The sequence below is a fragment of the Hibiscus syriacus genome, unplaced genomic scaffold (genome assembly GCF_006381635.1).
Source record: "Hibiscus syriacus cultivar Baekdansim isolate YM2019G1 unplaced genomic scaffold, ASM638163v2 tig00110503_pilon, whole genome shotgun sequence".
Taxonomy (NCBI): domain Eukaryota; kingdom Viridiplantae; phylum Streptophyta; class Magnoliopsida; order Malvales; family Malvaceae; genus Hibiscus; species Hibiscus syriacus.
In genome coordinates this window covers 6421629-6447044 of record NW_024062764.1, presented here as the reverse complement: position 1 = coordinate 6447044, position 25416 = coordinate 6421629, and the positions used below count along the sequence as shown (strand labels likewise).

The 25416-nt window shown below is 34.8% G+C and overlaps 2 protein-coding genes across 2 annotated transcripts; one reads left to right on the top strand and one right to left on the bottom strand.

Moving 5' to 3' along the window:
• Positions 1–5537: 5537 nt before the first annotated feature.
• LOC120129822 (villin-4-like) lies at positions 5538–16330 on the top strand. The gene is made up of 24 exons (XM_039147228.1): positions 5538–5735; positions 6595–6634; positions 7166–7231; positions 7442–7541; positions 7784–7852; positions 7974–8210; positions 8317–8494; positions 8607–8739; positions 8959–9121; positions 9206–9353; positions 9491–9591; positions 12189–12344; positions 12570–12638; positions 12720–12788; positions 12890–13027; positions 13330–13458; positions 13615–13762; positions 13907–13917; positions 14242–14382; positions 14600–14725; positions 14806–14871; positions 15169–15490; positions 15571–15773; positions 15856–16330. The coding sequence occupies exons 3-24, from the start codon at positions 7176–7178 to the stop codon at positions 15967–15969; spliced, it is 2877 nt and encodes a 958-aa protein (XP_039003159.1). The 5' UTR covers positions 5538–5735; positions 6595–6634; positions 7166–7175; the 3' UTR covers positions 15970–16330.
• Positions 16331–23473: 7143 nt separating this feature from the next.
• Positions 23474–24019, bottom strand: LOC120129794. Its single transcript, XM_039147208.1, has one exon. The coding sequence runs from the start codon at positions 24017–24019 to the stop codon at positions 23474–23476; it is 546 nt and encodes a 181-aa protein (XP_039003139.1).
• Between the last annotated feature and the right edge of the window lie 1397 nt (positions 24020–25416).

The window sequence follows — 25416 nt, the reverse complement described above, 5'->3', positions numbered from 1 at the left end:
GATTTAAAAAAGTGTCGACATTTTACACATCGGAACCCATAATTATAATGTAATAGATAATTTTGTAATATAACCGGTATAAATATACCGGTCTTATGCGCGAATAGGTCTACAACCTATATCGACACTTTTTAATATTGTGTCGGTACTTTATGTCCATATTGGAAGAAAAATGTGTCGATACAATTTAAAAAAGTGTCGACATTTTACACATCGGAACCCATAATTATAATGTAATAGATAATTTGTAATATAACCGGTATAAATATACCGGTCTTATGCGCGAATAGGTCTACAACCTATATCGACACTTTTTAATATTGTGTCGGTACTTTATGTCCATATTGGAAGAAAAATGTGTCGATACAATTTAAAAAAGTGTCGACATTTTACATATCGGAACCCATAATTATAATGTAATAGATAATTTTGTAATATAACCGGTATAAATATACCGGTCTTATGCGCGAATAGGTCTACAACCTATATCGACACTTTTTAATATTGTGTCGGTACTTTATGTCCATATTGGAAGAAAAATGTGTCGATACAATTTAAAAAAGTGTCGACATTTTACACATCGGAACCCATAATTATAATGTAATAGATAATTTTGTAATATAACCGGTATAAATATACCGGTCTTATGCGCGAATAGGTCTACAACCTATATCGACACTTTTTAATATTGTGTCGGTACTTTATGTCCATATTGGAAGAAAAATGTGTCGATACGATTTAAAAAGTGTCGACATTTTACACATCGGAACCCATAATTATAATGTAATAGATAATTTTGTAATATAACCGGTATAAATATACCGGTTTTATGAGCGAATAGGTCTACAACCTATATCGACACTTTATAATATTGTGTCGGTACTTTATGTCCATACCATTTAAAAAAGTGTCGGTAATTTGAAGTAACGCGGTTTTTCTTCCTTCATTCAAAATATTATATGTACATACAATAGGAGTGATGTTGATACTTACGATATATTATATGGAGATCGTTGTCATTCCATTCCGTCTTCGAAAAAATCAGTTGATGTAGGCTGTGTGCTTGTACTCAAACTAAGCTTGACTTGAGGACATGTTAGTTTGTTATGCCCCTCACCGTTGCAGTACCCACATCGCCTAATTTGCTTCTCGACCTTGTTCTTCGGCACTTCTTTTCGCTTGCGTTGTTTTCGTTGAGGGTCACGAACATTGTTTACTACAATGCTCTGGTTGACTGAATGATTCAAACCAAACGAGTTTTCTAATTCTTCTATTAGTTTTTTCATCTCATCTCTTGCGGTTTTGAAAGACTCGTCTGTCTTTGATGCAATGTAGCATAACCTACTTGACATTGAACGTAGAGCAGCGAACCTTGCCATTTGCATCACTTCTGGAGACACATTCAAATCAACATAGCTGGTGCAGAAGCCTTCGCATCATTAGTCCACCTACTTTGAATCAAAGTCCCGGGCAAATATGTGTAGTCCAATTGCTTCAAAATGTGAAGTTGATGGCGACACGGAAGTCCAACGGTCTCGAATTTTTTGCAGGAGCAAATTAGAGTTTTCGTACGAGAATCAAAACTAATTTCAAATTTCCTATTTTTTTCTGCGTACTTTGACAAAATATAATGTTGACATTCATCTGATAAGGACTTAATCTCTGCCTCAATCCGGTACAATGTCTCCCGTGTAAGTTCATCTTGGAACACACGAAAAGATTCGCGGGTAAAAATCGCAGCGGCATGGCTTTCAAGGTCGACCAGTTTTGTGATCTGGAAGGGCTTCGTATGGGAACTTAAGTAATCCGCTTTCAACTCGTTCATACGCATTCTACTAATTCCATCTTCAATTGCACGAACAACATCTAAATATGTCTTCTTGTGTTTCAGTGCAATAGCTAGTGAAGCATTCATAGACTCGCACCTTTGTGTTGAGCGAATATTGGCAAAGAAATGACCGGTTAGATATGCTTGTGCCCATAAGTGTCGTGTATTTCCCTTCTCAATCACCCATGGATGCTTTTGGACGTTGAATTCTGAAACAATCGAACGCCATTGAATATCAAATTCCTTGGTTGTCCACCAGGAAGCCATGCATTTTGAGAATGCTGCTGTAAACTTTGGGTCACCAATGTTAGCTTGTGCATTGCGAGAAAGATGCCAAGAACATAATCTGTGCTTAGCATAAGGGATAACAGATTTGATAGCCCTCTGCATTGCCCTATCCCCATCGGTTACAACAGAAATAGGTGATTTATTCATCATGGCTTCTAAAAAATTCTGTAGCACCCACTCGAAAGATTGAGACGTTTCGTCAGCGATTATGGCAGTGGCAAACACAATTGTGTTATGGTGATGATTGACACCAACAATAGGCATAATTGGTCGACCATACAAATTATCTTTGTACGTTGTGTCGAACGCAATTACATCACCGAAGCATGTGTAATCCGATCTCGATGTAGAATCCGACCAAATAAGATTATACAATGCCCCCGATTCGTCTACCGAGTATGCCATAAAAAACCCGGGATCATCATGTTTCTTATAATCAAAGTAGGCAATAAGCGCATTCACATCCCCATCGACGATTTCCTTTGCTTTACCTCTTTGAAGTGCATTGTAGAGGTCTTTATGTGTAAATCCAACATTATGATAGCCCCCTGCCTGCTGCGTTAAATAGTTCATTACTTGTGACGTGCCAACACCGACCTCTTTCAATGTTGTTGCCTCATCGATATCAGCCTTACTTACAGCTCGATTAGAACGCATAAATGGTGTCATAGCAGATGTGCACAATGCATGATTATGTTTCTGATCAGACTTACTTATAACCCACTGATCGTTTGTATTTGTTGCTGTAACTACGACTCTAGCCTTACATCCTGTTCTTGTGACTGGCGTATGAGCACGTTGACGATCAACAGTATTGACTTTTGATACTCGAAACCCTTCTTTGGAACAACAAAATTCTTGTGTCTTCACATTCCCTTCCACGTCAAGCCGTGTTGTTCCCTTACGTGCACTAAACCCATGTTCCCGTGCGAATCCCTTGTAAAAGTGCCAAGCTTGATCACGTGAACAGAAGAGCTGACCAACCAATCTGTCAGATTCATCAACATTATGTACTTCATGGCATTCCTCGGTTGGCTTAACATTGTCTACATCAGTATTATCCATGGCAAAAATTTTGTTGTGCAAGTTCAGTGCTCCAGGAGTTGATGGATATGTAAACGAAGGTTCATTTTGAACATGTTTCTGTAGTTAAAGGGTGGGTACAACATTAAATTCGCAGTACATATTTAGGTATGTACAATAACTACAAGTATTATCATTTTAAATTCGCAGTACACTGTTAAAAAAATTGAAACATAAATTACATAAGTTTTAAAAAAGTATCGATCCTTTTTATAAAAAGTATGGACACTTTCAATATAATAGGTAAACATATGATGTAATAGGTAGCCCTTATATAATGTAATAGGTATCGTTTATATAATGTAATAGGTAATGGTTATTGTAAAGTGTCTATCCTTTTTATAAAAGTGTCCATACTTTTTTCACTGTGGAAAACATTAATTTAATGTTATCTTTTGAGTGAGTTTTAAGATATTAATTTAGTAATTATAGGCGTCTAATGATTTATTTTTTACGTTACGGTATATATTATTATTAAATTAAAAATTCTAAATAATATTTTATAAAATATAAAAACAATCAAATAATTTTTTGTGCAAATGAAATTATTAAATCAATATTGTAGGTGGAAAACATGAAACACTGTTAAAAAAATTGAAACATAAATTACATAAGTTTTAAAAAAAGTATCGATCCTTTTTATAAAAAGTATGGACACTTTCATATAATAGGTAAACATATGATGTAATAGGTAGCCCTTATATAATGTAATAGGTATCGTTTATATAATGTAATAGGTAATGGTTATATTGTAAAGTGTCTATCCTTTTTATAAAAGTGTCCATACTTTTTTCACTGTGGAAAACATTAATTTAAGGTTATCTTTTGAGTGAGTTTTAAGATATTAATTTAGTAATTATAGGCGTCTAATGATTTATTTTTACGTTACGGTATATTATTATTAAATTTAAAATTCTAAATAATATTTTATAAAATATAAAAACAATCAAATAATTTTTTGTGCAAATGAAATTATTAAATCAATATTGTAGGTGGAAAACATGAAACACTGTTAAAAAAATTGAAACATAAATTACATAAGTTTTAAAAAAAGTATCGATCCTTTTTATAAAAAGTATGGACACTTTCAATATAATAGGTAAACATATGATGTAATAGGTAGCCCTTATATAATGTAATAGGTATCGTTTATATAATGTAATAGGTATCTATCTCGCATGTGAGTACTTTATTCCAACCATGTGACAAGTGTGACAACTCCATCAACTCACAACTCAGCTTTGAACTCAATCAATATTGTCTTTTAGCTTGATGGTTCATAAAGCATGTTACTTGAACAGTATGAATCAATTATGCAATTTTCATGTTCAATTTAACACTGCATTTCAAATTCATTTCATATGTAATTGGAGTTTGAATTTAAATTTCAATTTGAGTTTGAATTTCAATATATATTTCGGCTCCACTATAAATATTAGCCCAAGCCAATATGCATGTTATCATTGATTATTCCTAATTTCCATTGTTTTTTTTCCAACGTATAAACGCGAGGGAAATCCCGACCATTTTATTTTTTGGTCAACTTTAAAGCGTCAGAAACGTTTCGGGCGTATGATCTGGGTGGTATACAAGAAATGTAACAATAGCAACTAAAATCATAAGTTGAGTACCACCCAAATCATAAGTCTGAAATACTTCCGATGCTCATCAAAATCCAAAGCTCATTTGGTGCCAAGCAAAAGGAAATCAAAATCCAAATCTCATATGATGCCAAGCAATAGGTAGTGGTTATATTGTAAAGTGTCTATCCTTTTTATAAAAGTGTCCATACTTTTTTCACTGTGGAAAACATTAATTTAAGGTTATCTTTTGAGTGAGTTTTAAGATATTAATTTAGTAATTATAGGCGTCTAATGATTTATTTTTTACGTTACGGTATATATTATTATTAAATTAAAAATTCTAAATAATATTTTATAAAATATCAAAACAATCAAATAATTTTTTGTGCAAATGAAATTATTAAATCAATATTGTAGGTGGAAAACATGAAACACTGTTAAAGTATCGATCCTTTTTATAAAAAGTATGGACACTTTCAATATAATATAATGTAATAGGTAAATTTGCAATGCTATCGGTATAAATATACTGGTTTACTTATAAAATAGGTAAATATAAGCGCTACCTATTACATTATATAAGCGCTACCTAGTATGTTATTGTACTTTATAATATTTCCGGTTAAATAATATAACATAACCGGTCTAAATTTTAACCGGTCACTTGTTTAACCGGTCACGCCGTATATTAGCCGTTTTTTAGGCGCCGCACCGCAGAACTACCCAGTCATCATTCCTTTTCAATTCCCTCAAACACTTTCTCTCTCTAACTTTTTTCCTCTCTCTCTCTCTCTACAATTCATGCTTTGTTTCGCTGTCTAAAGCTTCCATTCCAATTCGATTTTCTCCTTTTTAACGCTCAAAAACAGTTTCATATTGATTTTCTCTGAGTTTTTGGATCTGGGTTCTGCTTTCTTCCAGATTACCATCTTCGAGTTCAAGTTCAACGCCAGGTAATTGTTTTTTTTAAATCATTTTTTTTATTTTTTTTTTATTTTTGGAATCTGGGTATTTTGAATCACAGTCTCATCTGCTGAATTCAAGAAGATTTGATCTTATTGTTTGATGCTGTGCTTGGTGGGGGGGGGGATTTATAAATTGCAGCTCATCTTTGATGAATTAGCTTCATTTTTTATACTGGATTTTTGCTGAGTAGGAACTGAATTTTAGGGAGCATGATTTTAGCTATGTTTTTTTTGGTCTTTCGATGTGAATTTTCAATAAAAATATGACCTTTTTGTCATTTTCATGACTTTGAATTTCGATATATGGGGAACTGTAAAATCTAAAACACAGTGATGGAATGTTGTATTTCCAAAAAAAAATCTTTTTTTTCTGGGTATTGTAAACATGGATCTAGTGTTCTTAAGAATTTGAGGCTTGCAGTTTTAAGAATTTGTATTTGACTCAATTGTAAGCATATGCTACCTCTGCTAAAATTAGCCCTACTGTTTAAAATGCGACTAAGAATTTCGAAGAGAGCTGATTAGGAGAAGAAAGCTTTATATGCAGTTAGAACTTGGGATTATGAGTCTGCGATGTCCAAACTAGTTCTAACTCTTTTAAGATTTAATTCGTTGCTGCCTCTGCTAAAATCAGCTCTACTGTTTAAAACGCGACTAAGAATTTCAAAGAGAGCTGATTAGGAGAAGAAAGAAACACGGCTTTAAAGGCATTCAGAACTTGGGATTATGAGTCTGCAATGTCTGAGCTAGTTCTAACTTTTTAAGATTTAATTGTTGACACTCTTACCAGCTAGTAGCTATTTTAGGTCCATAATGAAGAATTTTGTCGATGTTCCACCTTTTTCAGGAAAGGCAAAAGAAATAAAAAGGAACGAACAATGAAGCTACATGCTCTTTTCCTGGCAATTCCGTTTGTTATTTTGACAAGAGTTGTGAAGATATAAAACAGTGATAGATTCTGTTACATTTAATAATTGGCTTTGTAGAGTAGTGCAAGACGTTCTTCTACCTAATGAATAACTAATATAAATATAGGTTCCCCAAATATAACTGATGCTTAATTTTTCTTCCAAAATCATGTTCAAATCGTATGTATCGGGATCAGATGTGATGGGATAGCTGGTTACTTAAAAACATCCCTTCCAACATAAATAGGAATTTAGTGCAATCTGGATTCTACAATCTCCTTGTTTGATTTTTTAAATTGAAATCGACTTGTTTGATTATTTTGTTCAATAAATTTGACCCCTTTTTCAGTAGCAATACCATGAACAGTGTCAGGAGAGAGTTTTTTTCGTTTCTTTATGTTATCTTGCTGCAGTAATTTATTTATCAATGGTGTCAATTATGTTTCAGGTGAAATCTATTACTTGCCTCAAGCTCAACACCTAGAAGATCAAAATATAAATTTCAAGCTGCATAAGAAGTATGGCAGTTTCCATGAGAGATTTAGATCCAGCTTTTCAGGGAGCCGGACAAAAAGCGTATCCTTAACTTTTTGAAATTTGCAATCATCCTGATTGTTTACTGTTATTCAGATTGATATTGAAAATAATATTTTCATAGTAATTTAGGTTGTATGTATAGTCTAGGGTGACAGAAATTATAGTTAGCAATCAGCTTCTGTTTTAATCTTGGGTATGTCTGCTTTGGAGTTGCGCTTCTTCGTGAATTATTTCCTTAACAGTGTGAAGTGGAATTGAGATCTGGCACATTGAAAACTTCCGCCCTGTTCCGGTTTCGAAGTCATCTTATGGAAAATTTTTCACAGGCGATTCCTATGTTATTTTGAAGGCAAGTTATTTTGTTAAGAAGCATCATATTAGATTTTAGATATTGCATGCTTTTGTCGGCACCAAAATTTGAAGCCTGTGGACTTATTTTTATGTTCTCATTTCATTTCCATTGCAGTTATTCATTAAAACTGAGTTCTCGTATTTTCCTTGAGTACACTTGTAGTTTGAGGCTCTAAGATGCATCTAACTTTTACTTCTAGGATTAATGTTCTGTAATATTACTATTTTTTCTTGGCTCAGACAACTGCCTTAAAAAGTGGTGCCTTGCGTCACGATATCCACTACTGGCTTGGGAAAGATACATCCCAGGTAAACCTTGTTCCCACAAACTTTTTTTCTCTTGTTAAACTCCTAACATGTAATAGATTGAATTTTGAAATTATAAAAGAATTATTGGATCAATTTTGTGACCACAACTTGTTTAACATAGGATGAAGCAGGTGCTGCTGCAGTCAAGACTGTTGAACTTGATGCTGCCCTTGGAGGGCGTGCTGTTCAATATCGTGAAGTTCAGGGCCATGAAACTGAGAAGTTTCTTTCCTATTTTAAGCCGTGTATCATACCGGAGGAAGGTGGAGTAGCATCTGGATTCAAACATGTTGAGGAAGAGGAACACAAGATACGTTTGTTCGTATGTAGGGGCAAACATGTTGTCCACGTAAAAGAGGCAAGTCTTTTGGCCTCATTTATCTTCTAAGGACTAACAATGCTCATTGTTGAGTGTGATTCAGTACTTTTCTTTCTAGAAGTTGATGATTTGTGTCGTATGGCAGGTTCCATTTGCTCGAACCTCACTTAATCATGATGACATCTTTATACTGGATACAAAGTCTAAAATATTTCAATTTAATGGGTCCAATTCATCGATTCAAGAGAGGGCAAAAGCCCTAGAAGTTGTCCAATACATTAAAGATACTTATCATGATGGGAAATGTGAGGTTGCTGCCATTGGTGAGTAAACCAACAGATACAGTTCATGAAGGAAAGGAAGAATATGATAAATGGAGCGAGAAGTGGATAGTTGTATATAAACTAATAAATTCTATCTTATTACTCTATGCAGAGGATGGAAAGTTGATGGCTGATGCTGAAACCGGAGAATTTTGGGGATTCTTCGGTGGCTTTGCTCCACTTCCAAGAAAGACTGCTAATGGTGAGGATAGGCCTATTGAGTCTAATCCAGCCAAGCTACTTAGGTAAAAATTTGTTCTTGGTCTGGGGATGGTGATTATGGTCAATCAAAGTTTGGTTGATTACCTCGATAAATTATTATTTTTTTCTTTCTCTAAATAGATCAATTAGTATCTCTGAGAGGAAAGAAAAATACTTTTTTCATTGGTAAAGGACCTTCTTTTGGGGTCCTATGATTTTGTACTTTGAACAATGCTCTCACTCGATTTTGTTTGCTTCGCAAGTGTTGAGAAGGGGCAGACAAAGCCTGTTGATACTGATTCCTTGACAAGGGAGTTGTTGGACACAAATAAATGCTATATTTTAGATTGTGGATTAGAAGTGTTTGTATGGATGGGAAGAAATACTTCTCTTGATGAAAGAAAGAGCGCAAGTGGAACAGCAGAGGTAAGTGCTTTCTGAGGTGATTTATACCAACTTTTATTAGGATTTCTCATTCACCCTTTTTGTATTGTTGTTGTTACCGATCAGGAGTTAGTTAGTGGTTCCGATCGACCGAAATCCCAAATAATTCGTATAATTGAGGGGTTTGAGACTGTTTTATTTAAGTCGAAGTTTGAGTCCTGGCCCCAGACCACTAATGTTGCTGTTACAGAGGATGGTAGAAGCAAAGTTGCCGGTCAGTAACTGAAATATCTTGCAATTTTGTTGCTTTTTGCAGTACAAATTGTCCTTGCTTGATGATTTTACTATTTTAGCCAACAAAAACATTGTATGTCAACTTGAAACATCAATATGTTTCAATGATTTTTGTAGCACTCTTACGACGCCAAGGACTGAATGTCAAGGGTCTAGCAAAAGCTGCTCCAGTGAAGGAAGAACCCCAACCATATATTGACTGCACTGGAAATTTGCAGGTATGTTTGTACTTGTGTTGTTTATGTATTTTTTCCTATGTGCTAAATCTTTGTATTTTTTTTTTCTATCGGAAAGAAAAAGTCATCCTGACATGAGTTGAAAGATCATGTGCATAGATATTTATGGGTAAACTATGCATTTAGTACCTAAACTATCAGTTTTAGTCCGTTTAGTACCTAAACTTTCAATTTTTTTCAAAACCATACCTAATGTTTAGTTTTTGTTTCATTTTAGTACCCTGCCATTAAAAACTTAACGCGTTTAGTACCTAAACGATCAATTTTGGTTCGTTTTAGTACCTAAACTTTCAATTTTTTTAAAAAACTTAAAGTTAAATTTTGAACGGGGTACTAAAATGAAACAAAACTAAACTTTAGGTATGGTTTTGAAAAAATTGAAAGTTTAGGTACTAAACACGTAATTTACTCAAATATTTATAATACACAAATGTACAAAAAATGTGAGCTTTTGGTTGTTAGACTGAAGATCTAACAGCCATTCCGAGCTCTTGGATATCATTACTAACTTATCTTTCTGGTTCCAATGATGGGCTTATTATATCACTGTTAAGAATCTCTTTTGTTCTGTCTTTAGACGTGTTATCTTGCTTAAACATATAGCAAGCTTAGTTCTTTTCTAGCAGTTTCCCTTCTTGCTGCATTTGGATTAATAGTTATCCAAAGAAGGTTAAAGTAGGGTGAAAAAAACTCGACTCGAAAAAACTCGACTTAACTTCGAGTTGTAATTTCATAAATTCGACTCGACTCAAAAAAATTTCAAATTCAAGGCGAGTTATAAAATAGAACTCGAATAACTCTAAATTTTTAGTAATTAGTAGATTGATTTTCAAGTTTGAGACGAGTCCCTCGACTTTGTATGATAAATTATCACATATGAAAAAAAAATATAGGGTTAACTACATGGATGGTAATTTATCTCTGTGTTTTGTCCACTTTTGGTCATTGATTTCAAAAAACATAAGATATATTGACTTTTGTTTTTATTTAATTAAGATATGGTCACTTTCGTTTTTATTTAATTTAGATATTGATTACCCCGAGTTAACTTCCGTTAACAACAGTTAAATATGTTTGATATAATCACACATTTGTTCTATGTTATTACATATTCACTCAATTTAGTCATTCTTTTAATAAATTAAAATAAATTTAATCTTCCAATCGAACGATACCACATGTCATGCCAGTAAGGTTGTTAAAAAATACCAGACCCAATTGAGCTGACCCGTTGACCTACTGACCCAGTTAAAAAATATCAGGTATTTATAATAAAAATACTCTATTTTCGGGTCGAGCATGGGTCACAAAATGTTGGTTAATCGGGTACCCTCCGACCCGGTACCTGATTTATTACATTTTTTATTTTTCATTTTTATTTCATACTAAAATTTTATTCATAATCCTCAAATTATTTCACTCTAACATTTTGAAATCATAATTTCTTCAAATTTGACACCATAATGTTCTAAATTCATAATTTCTTAAATTATTTCACATTAACGTTCTAAATTATTTTTAAAAATATTTATTTTAACTTCAAAACATTTGAAATTTAATTTAATTTAATTTATTTTAAATTTTAATAAATTTTATTTCAATTATGTAATTTGAATTTTTAACCTTTATGTGTGGATCATATATATTATAGACTTTTAAATTTTAAATTTTAGAATTTTTTATATAACTTTTTTTTTAAAATAATATAATTTAAAGAAAAATAAAAAATTATGAACCGAGTATCCGTGACTCGAATTATATATAATATAATTTTATATATATTAACTTATTAAATATATTTTACTATTAACATAATTTAAATTTTTTTTTATTTTCATTTAAAAATATATAATTTATTTTAATTTATTAAAAGTATGACTAAATTGAGAGAATAGTAACTAACAGGGACCAAATGTGTGAATATATTAAAATATTTAACGGCAGTTAATTCAGGTGACCAAATCTTGTTTAAATAAAAATGTGATCATATCTAATGTATTTTGAAATTAGTGACCAAAAGTTGACAAAACCCAAAGATAAGTGATCAACCGTGTAGTTAACCAAAAAATATAATATATTGTATATTGTTATAGAAAACCGTTTAAATTGGAATCAAATAGTACCATAATATTATAAATTTTTACAACTAAATTTAAACAGAAACTCGAATCGACTCGATAGGACTCGTCAATTCGAATAACTCGAAATTTTTTTACTCAACTCGATCGAATGTTCACCCCTAGGTAAAAAGGACGAAGTTAATAGTTTGTTTTTGAAGGAAAATGAAGTTAGCAATTGTGTATGACAAAATATGAATTACTATGTTGAATCTTCGAAATATAGGGGGAGGGGTGGCCCTTATATAGCAAAATGTTATGCGCTTAAGCAACGTTGTGTTTTTTTTCCAGTTAATGTGATACTGGTATCTTATTTCGTGGAAATTACTGTTTAACTTTTGCAATGCTCTATGGGTGGCAGTGGTGCTTTTCTCTCCTTTCCGTGGACATAATATATGTAGCACATTGACTTCATCCTTTTGAAGCCAGTTTATTGATGATAGTATTGATTTGGCTGCGCAGGTTTGGCGTGTGAATGGCCAGAAAAAAGTTCTCCTTCCAGCTTCTGATCAGTCAAAATTTTACAGTGGGGATTGCTATATTTTTCAATATTCTTATCCTGGAGAAGAAAAAGAAGAGTATCTCATAGGAACATGGGTTGGAAAGCAGAGTGTCGAGGTGATTAAGTATTCTTTGACCGTCTTTTGCCTCTCAATCCCCAAAACTTTTGACTGCCATAATGCTTTCACTTCCGGAACAGTAAACACGCATGTACCATGGATGTGAATTATCATCCAATACCTATATCTTATTCGCTATGTGTTTGTCTTAATCATGATACCTTTTCTTACAATGCTTGTGTTAGCGTTGTTGCTTTACTGATCACGAGTTTTTGTCTAACAGGAAGAAAGAGTTTCCGCAGTCTCTTTAGCGACCAAAATGGTTGAAGCCATGAAGTTCCAGGCTACCCTGGTAGCTTTCTTTTAACTAGAGCATTGTTCTTTTGCTGTATGTTTCTATTTTCCTTCTGATGATGTCTTAACCGATTAACAGGCTTGCATCCACGAAGGAAGTGAACCCATTCAATTCTTTTCAATCTTCCAGAGCTTTATTGTGTTTAAGGTTCGAGAAATTTTTATTTGTAGCTTTTACTTCCTTCAATGGTTGCTCATGTTTTAGTTTTTTTCCCTAGATGACTAGTTCGATTATGTAAAATTCATCAGGGTGGTCTTAGTGAGGGATACAAGAATTATATTGCGGAGAAGGAAATCCCAGATGGCACATACACAGAAGACGGTCTTGCACTGTTTCGAGTACAGGGTTCTGGACCTGATAATATGCAAGCAATACAAGTCGAAGCGGTATGTCCCAAGTTTCATCTACTATCATCGTTTCCTTAAGAACTTGTTACACTATGAATATGATCCTGTTAGAACTATTTTTTATTGGAAGTGTAAAATCTCCATCTGACTACGATTGGGTACTTGTTTTGATTGTTTTTGAATTCGTATTTTTCCTTTTCCATGGCCGGACAATGTGAAAGCATGAGTCCCAAAACAGTTGCTAGTATAGAGAGAAGATATATAATCTGTTCTGCAGTACATTTATTGTTTATAGGATCGAACTTATGCACTCTTCCATTTTTTTATTCGACTTATATCAGGTCGCGTCATCTTTGAACTCCTCATACTGTTATATATTACATAGTGGTTCCACTATATTCACATGGGCTGGGAACTTAACATCCCCTGATGACCACGAGCTTGTTGAGCGACAACTGGATATAATAAAGGTATGTTTTATATTTTGAAGTAACTTTAGTATGGATAAGTGCTAGTTTCGCTTCATTGTTTTGAATATTGTGATTCACTTTGGGTTCACTTTGGTATGTCTAATCGGTTGGTTATCTTGGTGTTTTCTATTGGCTTATGCTTATGATTCTCTCCAGCCTAATTTACAATCCAAGCCACAAAAAGAAGGATCGGAATCCGAACAGTTTTGGGAGTTGCTCGGAGGAAAAGCCGAATACCCGAGCCAAAAGATTGCAAGGGAACCTGAAGGTGATCCCCACCTATTCTCCTGCACGTTCTCGAAAGGTATTGGTAACTCTTTAATGGTTACAAGGTTGTTCACGGTCTCTTAATTCGAGAAAAGTGAAATGTTTATTCATATTATAATTTTCTAATATCTCTGCTTTCTTCATTGTCATGTTTAACTGCAAATTGTACTCGAATCTGCAGGGAATCTCAAGGTGCGTATCTACGTTTCTCCTACTTTCTTAACCCGCAGCATAAATCCACATTTAATATGGGTTGAACTTTTAATTTTCCGTATGTAGGTTCTTAAAACGTAATGGTTTTATCTAATCTCTTCATAACTTCATATGTTCCATGCTTATAAATTCTGAAAGTATGCATAACTTTTATCATATCACAATGATACTTATGAAAACAGTGCTTTGAGCTTATGGCATTATATTCCGAAAACGACAAAGAGCTAAAATGAGGAAAAGAGAACAATTTTGTACGTTGTCTTTTTTTCTGCACCGTTGGCTTCTACTGAAGTTCGTATTCAGGTGTCGGAGATATATAACTTCACCCAAGATGATCTGATGACTGAAGACATATTCATCCTAGATTGCCACGTGGATATCTTTGTCTGGGTTGGACAACAGGTCGATACCAAGAATAAATTGCAGGCCTTGACTATCGGCCAGGTATGATCAAACGGTTAATATAGAAGGTGGACTGTTGTTGCACTTTATTTTTAAGGGTATTATTTTCGTAATCAACTAATTATGGATGTCGAGTGCCGCTACATATGCTTCAATCGTATAACTTAAAAACTAACGTAAATGGACTTGTCCTTGGGTGGTTCATACAATATCTTTTAGGAAGTTGTGTTCTTACTTGTTACCTTCTGTTGTTGCTCAGAAATTTCTTGAGCAGGATGTTCTCTTGGAAAATTTATCCCGTGAAGCTCCTATCTACGTAGTCATGGAAGGAAGCGAGCCGCCCTTCTTCACACGTTTTTTCACATGGGATTCTGCGAAGTCCGCTGTAAGTATATTTACTACTATATTCGAAGTGCACATGGTTGATATCTTTGCGAGGATCTTAATGTCTTTATATTCTTGCAGATGCATGGAAACTCATTTCAAAGGAAACTTACCATTTTGAAAACCGAGGGTACACCAGCAATTGATGTAAGCCTCAACTTTAGTCTTTCGGTGTAGTCGAACTTTCATTGCTCTCAATATTGAGTGATCGTTATCTATGTTGCACAGACTCTTAGTTTTTCTTGAAGTATTCATGCATATGATATGACTCGAAAGATTCTAATTACACGGAAAACATTTGTTGAAAATGAACATACCCGTATTCAACATTCACACGTAAACTGGCATCTGAGTACGATACTGTGTGTGTATGTTTGTGTTCTTGTTACTACAACAATCATCTTTAGAGTTAATTCTCTGATTACCATCATATTACATGTTTAGAAACCCAAGCGGAGAACACCGGTATCACATGGTGGGAGGTCCAGTAGTGTGCCAGATAGATCACAACGTTCGAGAAGTATGTCCTTCAGCCCTGAGCGGGTTCGTGTGAGGGGAAGGTCTCCTGCATTCAATGCACTAGCAGCTGCATTCGAGAATCCTAACGATAGAAACCTTTCTACTCCGCTGCCCATGGTTACTAAACTGTATCCAAAATCCGTGACTTCAGATTCTGCAAAAAAGTCTGCAGCTATAGCAACTCTCACCGCATCTTTCGAACAACCACCACCAGCTCGGGAGACCATCATACCTAGATCTGTGAAAGGTATACACTTTCTGTGTTTCGAGATGAGTTTACGTTATTTTCATGTTTGTACTTAAAACCCCGAATGTTTCTTGGTGAAGTGAGCCCACCGACACCCAAATCAACACCAGAGGCGAACTCTAAGGAGAATTCCATTAGCAGCAAACTAGAATCTCTTACCATACAAGAAGATGCAAAAGTGGGTGAAGCTGAAGACGAGGGATGCCTTCCGATATACCCTTATGAAGGTCTCAAAACAACATCAACCGATCCCGTTTCTGAAATAGATGTGACCAAACGAGAGGTAAGCTTTTAAGACGGTATCATGTTGTTCTAGGCATTTATGATCATTTCTTCTCCGAGACTCTTATACCCGAAATACACAGACATACCTGTCATCTGAGGAGTTCAAAGAGAAGTTCGGGATGAAAAAGGATGCATTCTATAAGTTGCCTAAGTGGAAACAAAACAAGCTAAAAATGGCTCTTCAACTGTTCTAAGCCCCCCTTTTGATTCATCTGCAAATGAGAGTGCAGGTGGAACAAAACATGCTTGCAAATTTGTACAAGTTCTTTCCATTTTTCACCATCAAGTTTGCTTTTTTATATATTAAACCGAATCTGCGAATCGGTCTAACTGCACACATTTTGTTCAGCTGCAGCGGGATGAACCCGAACCCAATTTCCCTAGGAAGATTTTGGATTTCAACCCCCTTTTTTCCCTCGTGTAGTTGTTTGGATGTCTAGAAAATTTCTTCCTTTTTTTTTCTTTGTTGTTTTTGGTTGAGTTAGCATATTGGGATTCTTCATGGTTGAGGCTTGCATTTTTTTAACTTTTTATTTTTTTGGGTTTACAAATGATTTAAAAATAGAACAATCGTTGGGACAATTTAGGTTGTATTTTGTAAACTTTGAGGATGAAAAGCTTGCACAGAGGAGTGTAAGAACCAGGAACTAGTTCATTGTCGTCTGCTTTGGATAATAAAAGTGTGCTTTTATTTTTGTTGTACTTATAATCAATGTGTCATTGAGATTCATCTGTTATTTGAGTACCCATCAACTTTTATTATCAATTTTTGTCTGTTTTGGTATCTCAATTTTTATTTTTTTAAATCATATTTAACGTTTAGTTTTTGTTTTATTTTAGTACCCATCATTAAAAACATAATGTGTTAGTACATAAACTATTGGTTTTAGCCAGTTTTAATACAGTTTTTAAACTATTGATAATTTAGGTACTAAAGGATTAATTTACCTAAAATAAAACGATAATATTTTTGGCCTTTAATTATATAGTTTGATTGTTTCGACATTCTTCAATTTTGTATGATTTTTTTAATTCAATCTTTCAATATATATACATTTTTAATTCTTTAATGTTTTTGTCATTCTTAGTTCATTTTTATCGAATTTAAATCATATATCCAGCAATCACTTTAAATTATCTATTTAAATTCAATTTTTACAATAATTTTTTTTTATAATTTAGCTCTAAAATTTATATTTTGTTCAATTTAATCTCACGATTGTAACTTTTTTTATAATTTTTTATTCCATGAATTTCTTAACACCTTTGTACTCTCATTAATACTTGTTTTCAAAATTCCTTATATAAAAAATAATATTACAAATCTTACTTTATATATATATATATATATTGAATATGATAAAATTCAAAACAAAATTAAAAAACTACCCATCATTAGAGTTTTCTTCTACCCATCATTAGGGTTTCGGTCACTTGGACTGTTTTTTCAGTTTTTGTGAGTTTGATCGTGGTTATTGGTGGGGTTTTTGAGTGTGGGGTTGTGAAGATATGGGGGATATCGTTAACGAGTTGGAAGGATTGGAGATCGGAGAGGAGGAGAAGGAAATTATCCGATTGGAGAATACGGATTCGGGATCACTAATTTATTTTGAGAATTGCTTGGTATGGAGATTTTTAACAATAAATGTAGATTTCTGGGTTTTGGTAAATGATTTCTCAGTCGGATTTATTTCAGAACAAGTGGATACGTAGTTGGGAAAGCTTCTTGGTGATTTTATTGAGTTTGATGCATTGGCTATTGCTTTGGGGTATAAGGGCTTGTTACCTATTCGAGTTCGTTTAGATGTTAGGAAACCTTTAAAGAGAAAGAAAAAGATTGCGCTGGCTAATGGGGGATTCACTTAAACTACATTCCAGTATTAGAAATTGAGAGTATTTTGTTTTTTATATGGAAAGCTAGGACATGGCGAAGGTTTCTATCAGTTTTTGAAGCCGAAGCAAGAGTTGGTACCGCAATGGTACATTTAATTAAGGCTCCATCACGTCGACAACTGTCTGTGCATAGTCTATGGTTGCGTGAGGAAGGGGAGGCTAATGTAGCTGAAAGAAGTCAGAAAGTAGGTGCAAGTTCGATCAATAAGAGTACTGAGGTACGAGGAGGGAGTACACAATGTTGGATTGACACGTCACAGGGAGGTAATGGTTGTTTGAGAACGAATATGGACGTGATGATGGCTTCGATAGAGTAGGATTTCCGTTACACAAACCGGAAGGAGGTAAGAGACAAATGAGTGCTCTGATTGAGACATTCACAGCCGAAGGTAATGTAGCTAATAAAGAAAATTTATCAACAAACATGCATACACAAGCCAGTCGATCGCAATAAAGATCATTAGTTGGAATGTCCAGGGGTTGGGGATGACCTAGTCGGTTCCTCGTCTCCTGCACATGCTGAGAGATGTAAATCCCTCTGTAGTTTTTTTGATAAAAACAAAACTACACTGTTAGTATGGGAAAGGTGTGTAAGTCTTTTGGATTCATGAATGTCATCAATGTAGGATCGCGCGGTTCGTGTGGAGGATTATGGTTAGCTTGGAAGGCAAATTGCAATGTTTTTTACGGTCTTTTTTTGCTTCGTACATTGACACTTTGATAGTGAAGGATGTGTTTGGGAGTACTTCGAGACTCACGGGTTTCTACGGGCCCGGAGGAAGAAAGACGTGTTAACTCATGGAATTTATTGCAAAGCTTAAATGATATGTCAGATGTGCCTTGGTTTGTGTTAGGGGACTTCAATGAGATAATGTACTCATTTGAAAAGAAATAAGGTTTAGTTTGTAGCGAAAGGAAAATGAAGGTTTTCTGTGTGGCGCTGGATGATTGTAGGTTGCACGACATAGAGTATTTAGGTATTTAGTATACATGGGAGTGGGTTCTGCGGGCTGAAACAAACATAAGGGAGAGGTTGGATCGTGGAGTCACTACTGATTTATGGAGATCGCAGTTTCCTCAGTACTCGCTTAAGCATTTAACGTACAGTATCTCAAATCATTGTCCCTTAGTTTGGTGACCAAGGTAACTGTCCCTAGTCATTGGCATTTTAAATTTGAAGTTTCATGGTTGTCAGAAAATTCTTGTGGTGACGCAATGTTTAGACTTTGGAGTGAAGCTAGAGGTTTGGATCCCGAGAAACTGAGCTTTGTGTGTCATGGGCTTGATAAATGGTTTAAGGAAAATTTTCATAAGAATCGTATGATAGCTAATGATCTTAAAAAGAAGCTAGCGGATCTAGTGGAACTATTTCCAACTGACGAAGTTTTGGGTGATATCATTGATACGAGATTGCAATTGAATATGGAGGTGGATAAGAAAGAATTGTAGTGGGAACAAAGAGGTCGTGCAAACTGGTTGAAAAATGGAGATAACAATACGATTTTTTCTCACAGATTTGCATCTAGTCAGAAGAAACACAATCGAATAAAGGCTCTTGAGTCTAAAGAGGGAGCTATGGTTGATGAATAGGAGGAAATGGGGAAATTAACTACCCGGTATTTTCATAATTTGTTTATGAAGATGTCTTGGAGGGTATTGATGCTTGTGTTACGAGTGAGATGAATTCTTATTTGCTCCGACCATTCATGAAGGAGAAGGTAACGACTGCATTGTAGTCCCTTTGTCCATTGAAAGGGTCGGGTGAGGATGGGTTAGGTGCATTATTTTACCAACGCTTTTGGCATTATTTTTTACCCTGAATCCGACCCGAAGCCGATTTGTTTTTTTAAAAAAAAAAACCCAACCCGATCGGGTCGGGTTCGGGTCCCATGCCCATCCATAGTATAGACCTTCTGGAAGGGCGAGAGGTGATGGATATCATTAACCATACCCACATTGTCCTGATTCTGAAAGCTGTATCTCCAACTAAGTTGACTCAATTTTGCCCAATCAGCTTGTGTAATGTCATTTACAAAATAACGTCTAAGCTGTTAGTATTGGGAATGCAAAATCATCTAGACACATGCATTGATGATGCGCAGAGTGCATTTGTTCCCGGGCGGTTGATCTCGGACAACATAACCATTGCTTATGAGTTGTTACATTCGTTCATGAAGAGGAGGGAGGGACGACAAGGTTTCTTTTCTCTGAAGTTAGACATGAGTAAAGCGTATGACAAAGTCGAGTGGGAGTTTGTTTGAGCAGTGATGAGTAAGATGGGATTTTCTTCCAAATGGATTGAAATCTTAAGACAATGTGTTACCACAGTGTCCTATTCAGTCATACTGAATGGGGTACAGGGCGCACGATTTGAGCCTCAGAGAGGAATTTGACAGGGTGATCCTCTAAGCCCTTACCTATTTCTGATTTGTAGTGAGGGTCTTTTGGTGTTACTCAGGAGAGCTGTGCAGAAAGAATAGTATAAAGGTGTGAATATTAATAGGTATGCAACGGCTATATCTCACTTTTTAGTCGCTGATGATAGTCTTATTTTTGGTGAGGCTACTCCTTGTATGGCTACTCAGGTCAAGCAAATTTTGTCAGTCTATAGTGAGTGTTCAGGTCAGCTTATCAATCTAGACAAGTCAGGCATTTTCTTCAGTTTGAACGTCATTGAAGAGAATCAAAGAGATGTTAAGTGTATTCTTGAAATGAAGAGTTCAGCAAGAAGTATATTGGGCTCCCGGCTTTTGTGGGAAGGGATAAAAAATGTGCGTTCTCAAATTTGAAGGATAGGTTTCGGAATAGAATTCAAAATTGGTGTATCCGAGTATTGTCCCAATGAGGAAAATAAGTTTTTATTAAATTTTTTCTTCAATCTATTCTAATGTTCGCGATGAATTGCTTCCTTTTACCTAAGACACTTTGTAAGGAGTTCAAAGGTATCATGGTCCGCTTCTGGTGGCAGAAATCTGAGCACAAACGAGGAATTCATTGGTGTTCGTGGGATGTGCTGAGTAGGCTGGAGGAGGAAGGAGGACTTGGTTTTAGAGACATGGAAAAGTTCAATATCGCTTTGCTGGCATAGCAAGGGTGGAGGTTGATTATGAATCCAATGTCATTGGTTAGTCGTCTTCTTCGGGTGAAATATTTTCCCACTAGAGACTTCCTCAGTTTGAGATTAGGTTCATCTCCGTCTTATATGTGGCGTAGCATCTAGAGTGTGCGGGGGCTGTTAGAGAATGGGCTCCGATGGAAAATGGGCAATGGGCACTCGATTTCAGTCTGGAATAATGATTGGTTACCGGGGGCTAGGAAATTTCTTCTTGTTTCCACCCGCCAGGATTCAATTGTAAGAGTTTCAAACTTAATCAATGAGAACGGGGGTGTTTGGAAAGACGTTTTATTTCGTCAAACGTTTAACGAGGAGGAAGTTGAACTGATTTTGGGAATCCCAATTTCACGATATTTCCAAGAGGATACCCATGTGTGGTGTGGTGAACGGTCCGGTGTATTCAGTGTGCAAAGTGCTTATCGTTTGTTATTGGAGGATGGTAGTGTTTCTCCGGATGAAGCCATTGTGATTAAAGCTATTTGGGCGTGTGCATGTCAGCGTAAGATTAAATTGTAGTTATGGAAGTTTCTATTCAATTTCATCCCAACAAACAACAATTTATTTCAGAAGCGAATTACGAATAATCCATTCTATGCACGGTGTCCAACGGAGATTGAGAGTGCGGAGCATGTTGCTAGAGTTTGTCCCATTGCGGGTTTGGCAATCTTTGGGTTTTTATAGGCCTCCTAATTTTTCTAATGCTAGTTTTGGAGAATGGCTTTCATGGCTCTTAAAACAGAATCATTCATCAAAACATTCAACAATTATGACATCTATTTGGGCATTATGGTTTGCGAGAATTAAATATACTCATCAAGGAAAGATTTATCAAAGAGTGATGCAAGTCCCGATGGATGGACTTACTGTTCACTGGCAACCGGCCATCGCCCCAGCAGTGAAGGTGGATTTTGATGCTAGATTTGTTGAACAAAATAAAGTGCCCTGGTCGGGGCTTTTAATCAGAGATAATGAAGGTTTAATTTTAGGTGCTTGTCGAAGATTTAATTCGAACATTACCTAGACGTTAATGGCTGAAGCAAAGGCTGCATTATACGCAGTGGAGCTGGCGGCGGACCTCGGTTTCAACCGCGTCATCGTTGAGGGGGATTCAAGGTCAGTAATAAAAAATTTAGAATATAGGGAAGAAGATTTATCTGAAATTTGAGCTTGGATTTGGGAAATAAAGAGGAAAGCAAACCTGTTTCATGCATGCACTTTCAGCTTCACTCCGAGATCGGCAAATAAGGCGGCGCATGTCCTGGCAGGCGGAGTTGGACTTAGGGAGGAAGACCGGTTCTGGATAGAGGAAGGTCCTAGTTGTGCAGAGCTTCAGGAGGAGGAAGACAGGAGGTGGATAGATCCTCCATAATTGTAGAGTTTTGGTGTGTTCGTGGTTAAGGTTCGATCTGATTTTATCTTCTTCATGTTGTGTTCGTGCTTTGGGATGATTTTTCAGCTAAGAGGAAAGGTTGGTGTTCGATTTTTCATTTTGTTTTTGCTTTGAACGATTTGTTTCCCTGTTTGTACAACTGTTTCCCATTTACGGTGGACAGGGTTTTCTTTTTCTTTTTGTTTTTTTATTCTAATAAATAAAACCAGCATTCCATTGTTAAAAAAAAGAATTGGATAATATATATCATGAATAATATCATAAAATTCTAGATGATTACATTTAAATTTAAGAAAATTTTAAATAAATATATCTCATCTAATTCAGCTTAAATTTTATAATCTCCATTTGATTTTTTTTAAATATAATTTAAATAATAAAATCATACTCGCAAATTCAACCTACTTAAAATTTTCACTCGGTTTCACTCTATCAAATACTCATTCTTAGGGATAGGCACGGACCCGAACCCGGTAGTTCTAATTCGATCCGAATGGGTAGAGTTTTTTTTAAATCGGATTCAGATCGGGTCGAGTCGAATCTCTTTAGAAGTTATATTCGAGGCGGGTCGGATTAGTTTTTTAAAAATTATGTTTGGGTTGGGTCGAGTTCGGGTTTTTCGTGAAAAATCCCTAACCCAACATAAAAAAATTTACCTTATACATTTAGAGATAATTATAATAATATCACTCTATATATTGTTTTTCTAATTAAATCATTATTTTTATTAAATAAAAATAATATTTTAATAAATATATTATTTGGGTCATGTCGAGTTCGGATTTTATCTCTAAAAATCAGGCCGAGCTCGAGTGTATAATTTTCGAGTCAAGTCGAGTTGATCGAAACTAGACTCATGCCCATCCCTACTCATTCTTAATTTTTTGAATAAATTAAGGTGATTACAAAATAATATATATTCTAAAACACCGTCAATCATTTGACAATGAATATTCAATCACTCTTACAATCACTAGTGATTGAATACATGATCCCTAAGAATAACAATGATTCTTTTAACCACTGAGGTAAGTTAGTTCGTCCTACTCATTCTTAATTAAAATAATATAAGCATACTTGATATTAATAAGAGTAAACTACATCATTAATCACCAACCTATTACTGATTTTCTATTTTGATGGCCAAACTAATTTTTTTTTTTATAAAAGCATCATTAATAAAGATTGAATCAATCAACAACAATTTTCGTTAACAGACTAAATCAATTAATTTTATGCATCAAAATATTTTAAAAATTAAATATATTCATGAAAAAAAACATATATTCATTTCCAAAATTTAAATATACCATGAAATTGTGCCTAATTTAAGTCGATCATCTTCATCAAAATCAGGCTGAACCGATTGCTCGAACTCGGCATCCATAATAACCCCATCTATAACGTGCACAACAAGCTTCCCTCTCCTCATATCAACCCTCTCCAACTTCACTCCATTAGCCACCAACACTCCACCTTCATCCTTTGAAACGAACAACTTGAACCCCGACAACGAATCATACGACACCTCTTTGCCGGCCGGCACCATGTTTGAGTAGAGAACTCGAGGAATGGCCGAGAAACCCAACACACGAGAGATGATCGCGTATGTATCGTTCATCTTTTCCCCAACCAAACTACCACTCGTGTTTAACCTCAAATCGCACTCGAAAGCTGTTTTTGAAGGGAGAAAGACGGTGAAAGTGAGATCTTCAGGTAACATATCGATCATCATGTTACCAAATGTACCGATCGAGTTGTCGTTATCGGAGGCTTTAAGAGAGTTCATGTTGTTGTGAAAGGACATTGCATCGTTACCGGTGGCGATGTCTGGAACTTTCAGCATCGTAACGATCAACACCAAGATACAACAAAGAAACACCAACAACACAAAACCAATTGAGTTTTTGAAATGGTAACCTCTCCTCGTCTCCTATGGATTATTCATTAGTTGCAATCATTCATGGGAACTTTTTCTCCTCCAAAATCTATTTTACTTCATTGCCAAGTGAACTCTATCTGGGATTTAGAAGAAAAAAAAGGTAAATAAAGTCGAAATATTAATAAAAAAGAAGCATACTCTAATTTTAACTTAATTAACTCACAATCACTCTTAAAGAATGTAATAGCAATCTAATATCCATGACAATCATGTATTGTATTCCTTAGATAGATATTATCCTAGAATGCTTAAAATTTTATTTTTCTTATCCTGTAATACAGGTCTAGAGGGGCACCTTGGAGGGGAGGGTCTTAAATAGTGGTTGAATAGTAGAATAACAGTGACTATATAACGATAGCGACATCATCCAAAACCATTATTACAAAAAATTATTGTATAAAGTATAATCGCATCAATAACAATAAATTATAGATGTAATTTAACAAATAAAAATCAAATATGAAAATAATAAGAAGTTATTCCCGTTATCGCTACGTTATAATAAATTCAACTCCATTATTGTCCCACAATTATTATGTTTTACAATTAGTTGTGTAAATTTTAAAAATTCAAGATCATGGTATTTATAGTGACTTTAATAACATTTGTTACGTTCATAACTACAATAAACATAATGCAATTGAAAAAACAATCACAACTGTAATTTAAATCGTTGTCGCTTCCTCTATATCAGTTGGTAAAATATACCATTTGTCATTGAATTTTACTTTTTCTCTTTTATTTTATTCATTGTATTTTTTATTTTTAATTTAGTCACTCAACTTTTGAATTACTCTTATTTTGATCGTTCTGAAATATTTTATTATTAATTATGGCTAATAAGAATAGATGGAAAAATTGTGGAGTGGGAGATTTGAATTATCCGAATTAACTAAAATGAAGTCAAATCGATTATGTAAATGAAACCAAAATCAAAATATAGAAAACTGAAATTAAATTGAATCTGTTGAAACAATGCAACATAAACTACTTTTTTCTCTCGAGAATCAAAACGACGACAAGAATCTTAGCGCTACATACGTGCAATGAAAAAAGAGAATAAAATATACAAATAAACAGAGAATCAGAAAGTTTCAAGCAGAGTTTCTATATTTTCCCCAGATTTAGAACTAGAAATTGCAGTCAATTCTCATGACTCAAAGAGATCAAGACTCAGATCGAGATCGATTGTTGAAAATCAAATTGCAAAAGCGAAAAGGGAGCAGTGAACAAGTTTACATACCTGATTAACTTCGAAAGCTATTGCTGTTGAAGAATCAGCGAAGCACGAAAACCCTTTG

Coding starts and splice junctions, on each gene's coding strand:
- LOC120129822 (XM_039147228.1), top strand. CDS start 7,176: ATGGCAGTTTCCATGAGAGATTTAGATCCAGCTTTTCAGGGAGCCGGA. Junction 9,592..12,188: donor ACTGCACTGGAAATTTGCAG/GTATGTTTGTAC, acceptor TTGGCTGCGCAG/GTTTGGCGTGTGAATGGCCA. Junction 14,726..14,805: donor GGGATTCTGCGAAGTCCGCT/GTAAGTATATTT, acceptor ATATTCTTGCAG/ATGCATGGAAACTCATTTCA.
- LOC120129794 (XM_039147208.1), bottom strand. CDS start 24,019: ATGCTGAAAGTTCCAGACATCGCCACCGGTAACGATGCAATGTCCTTT.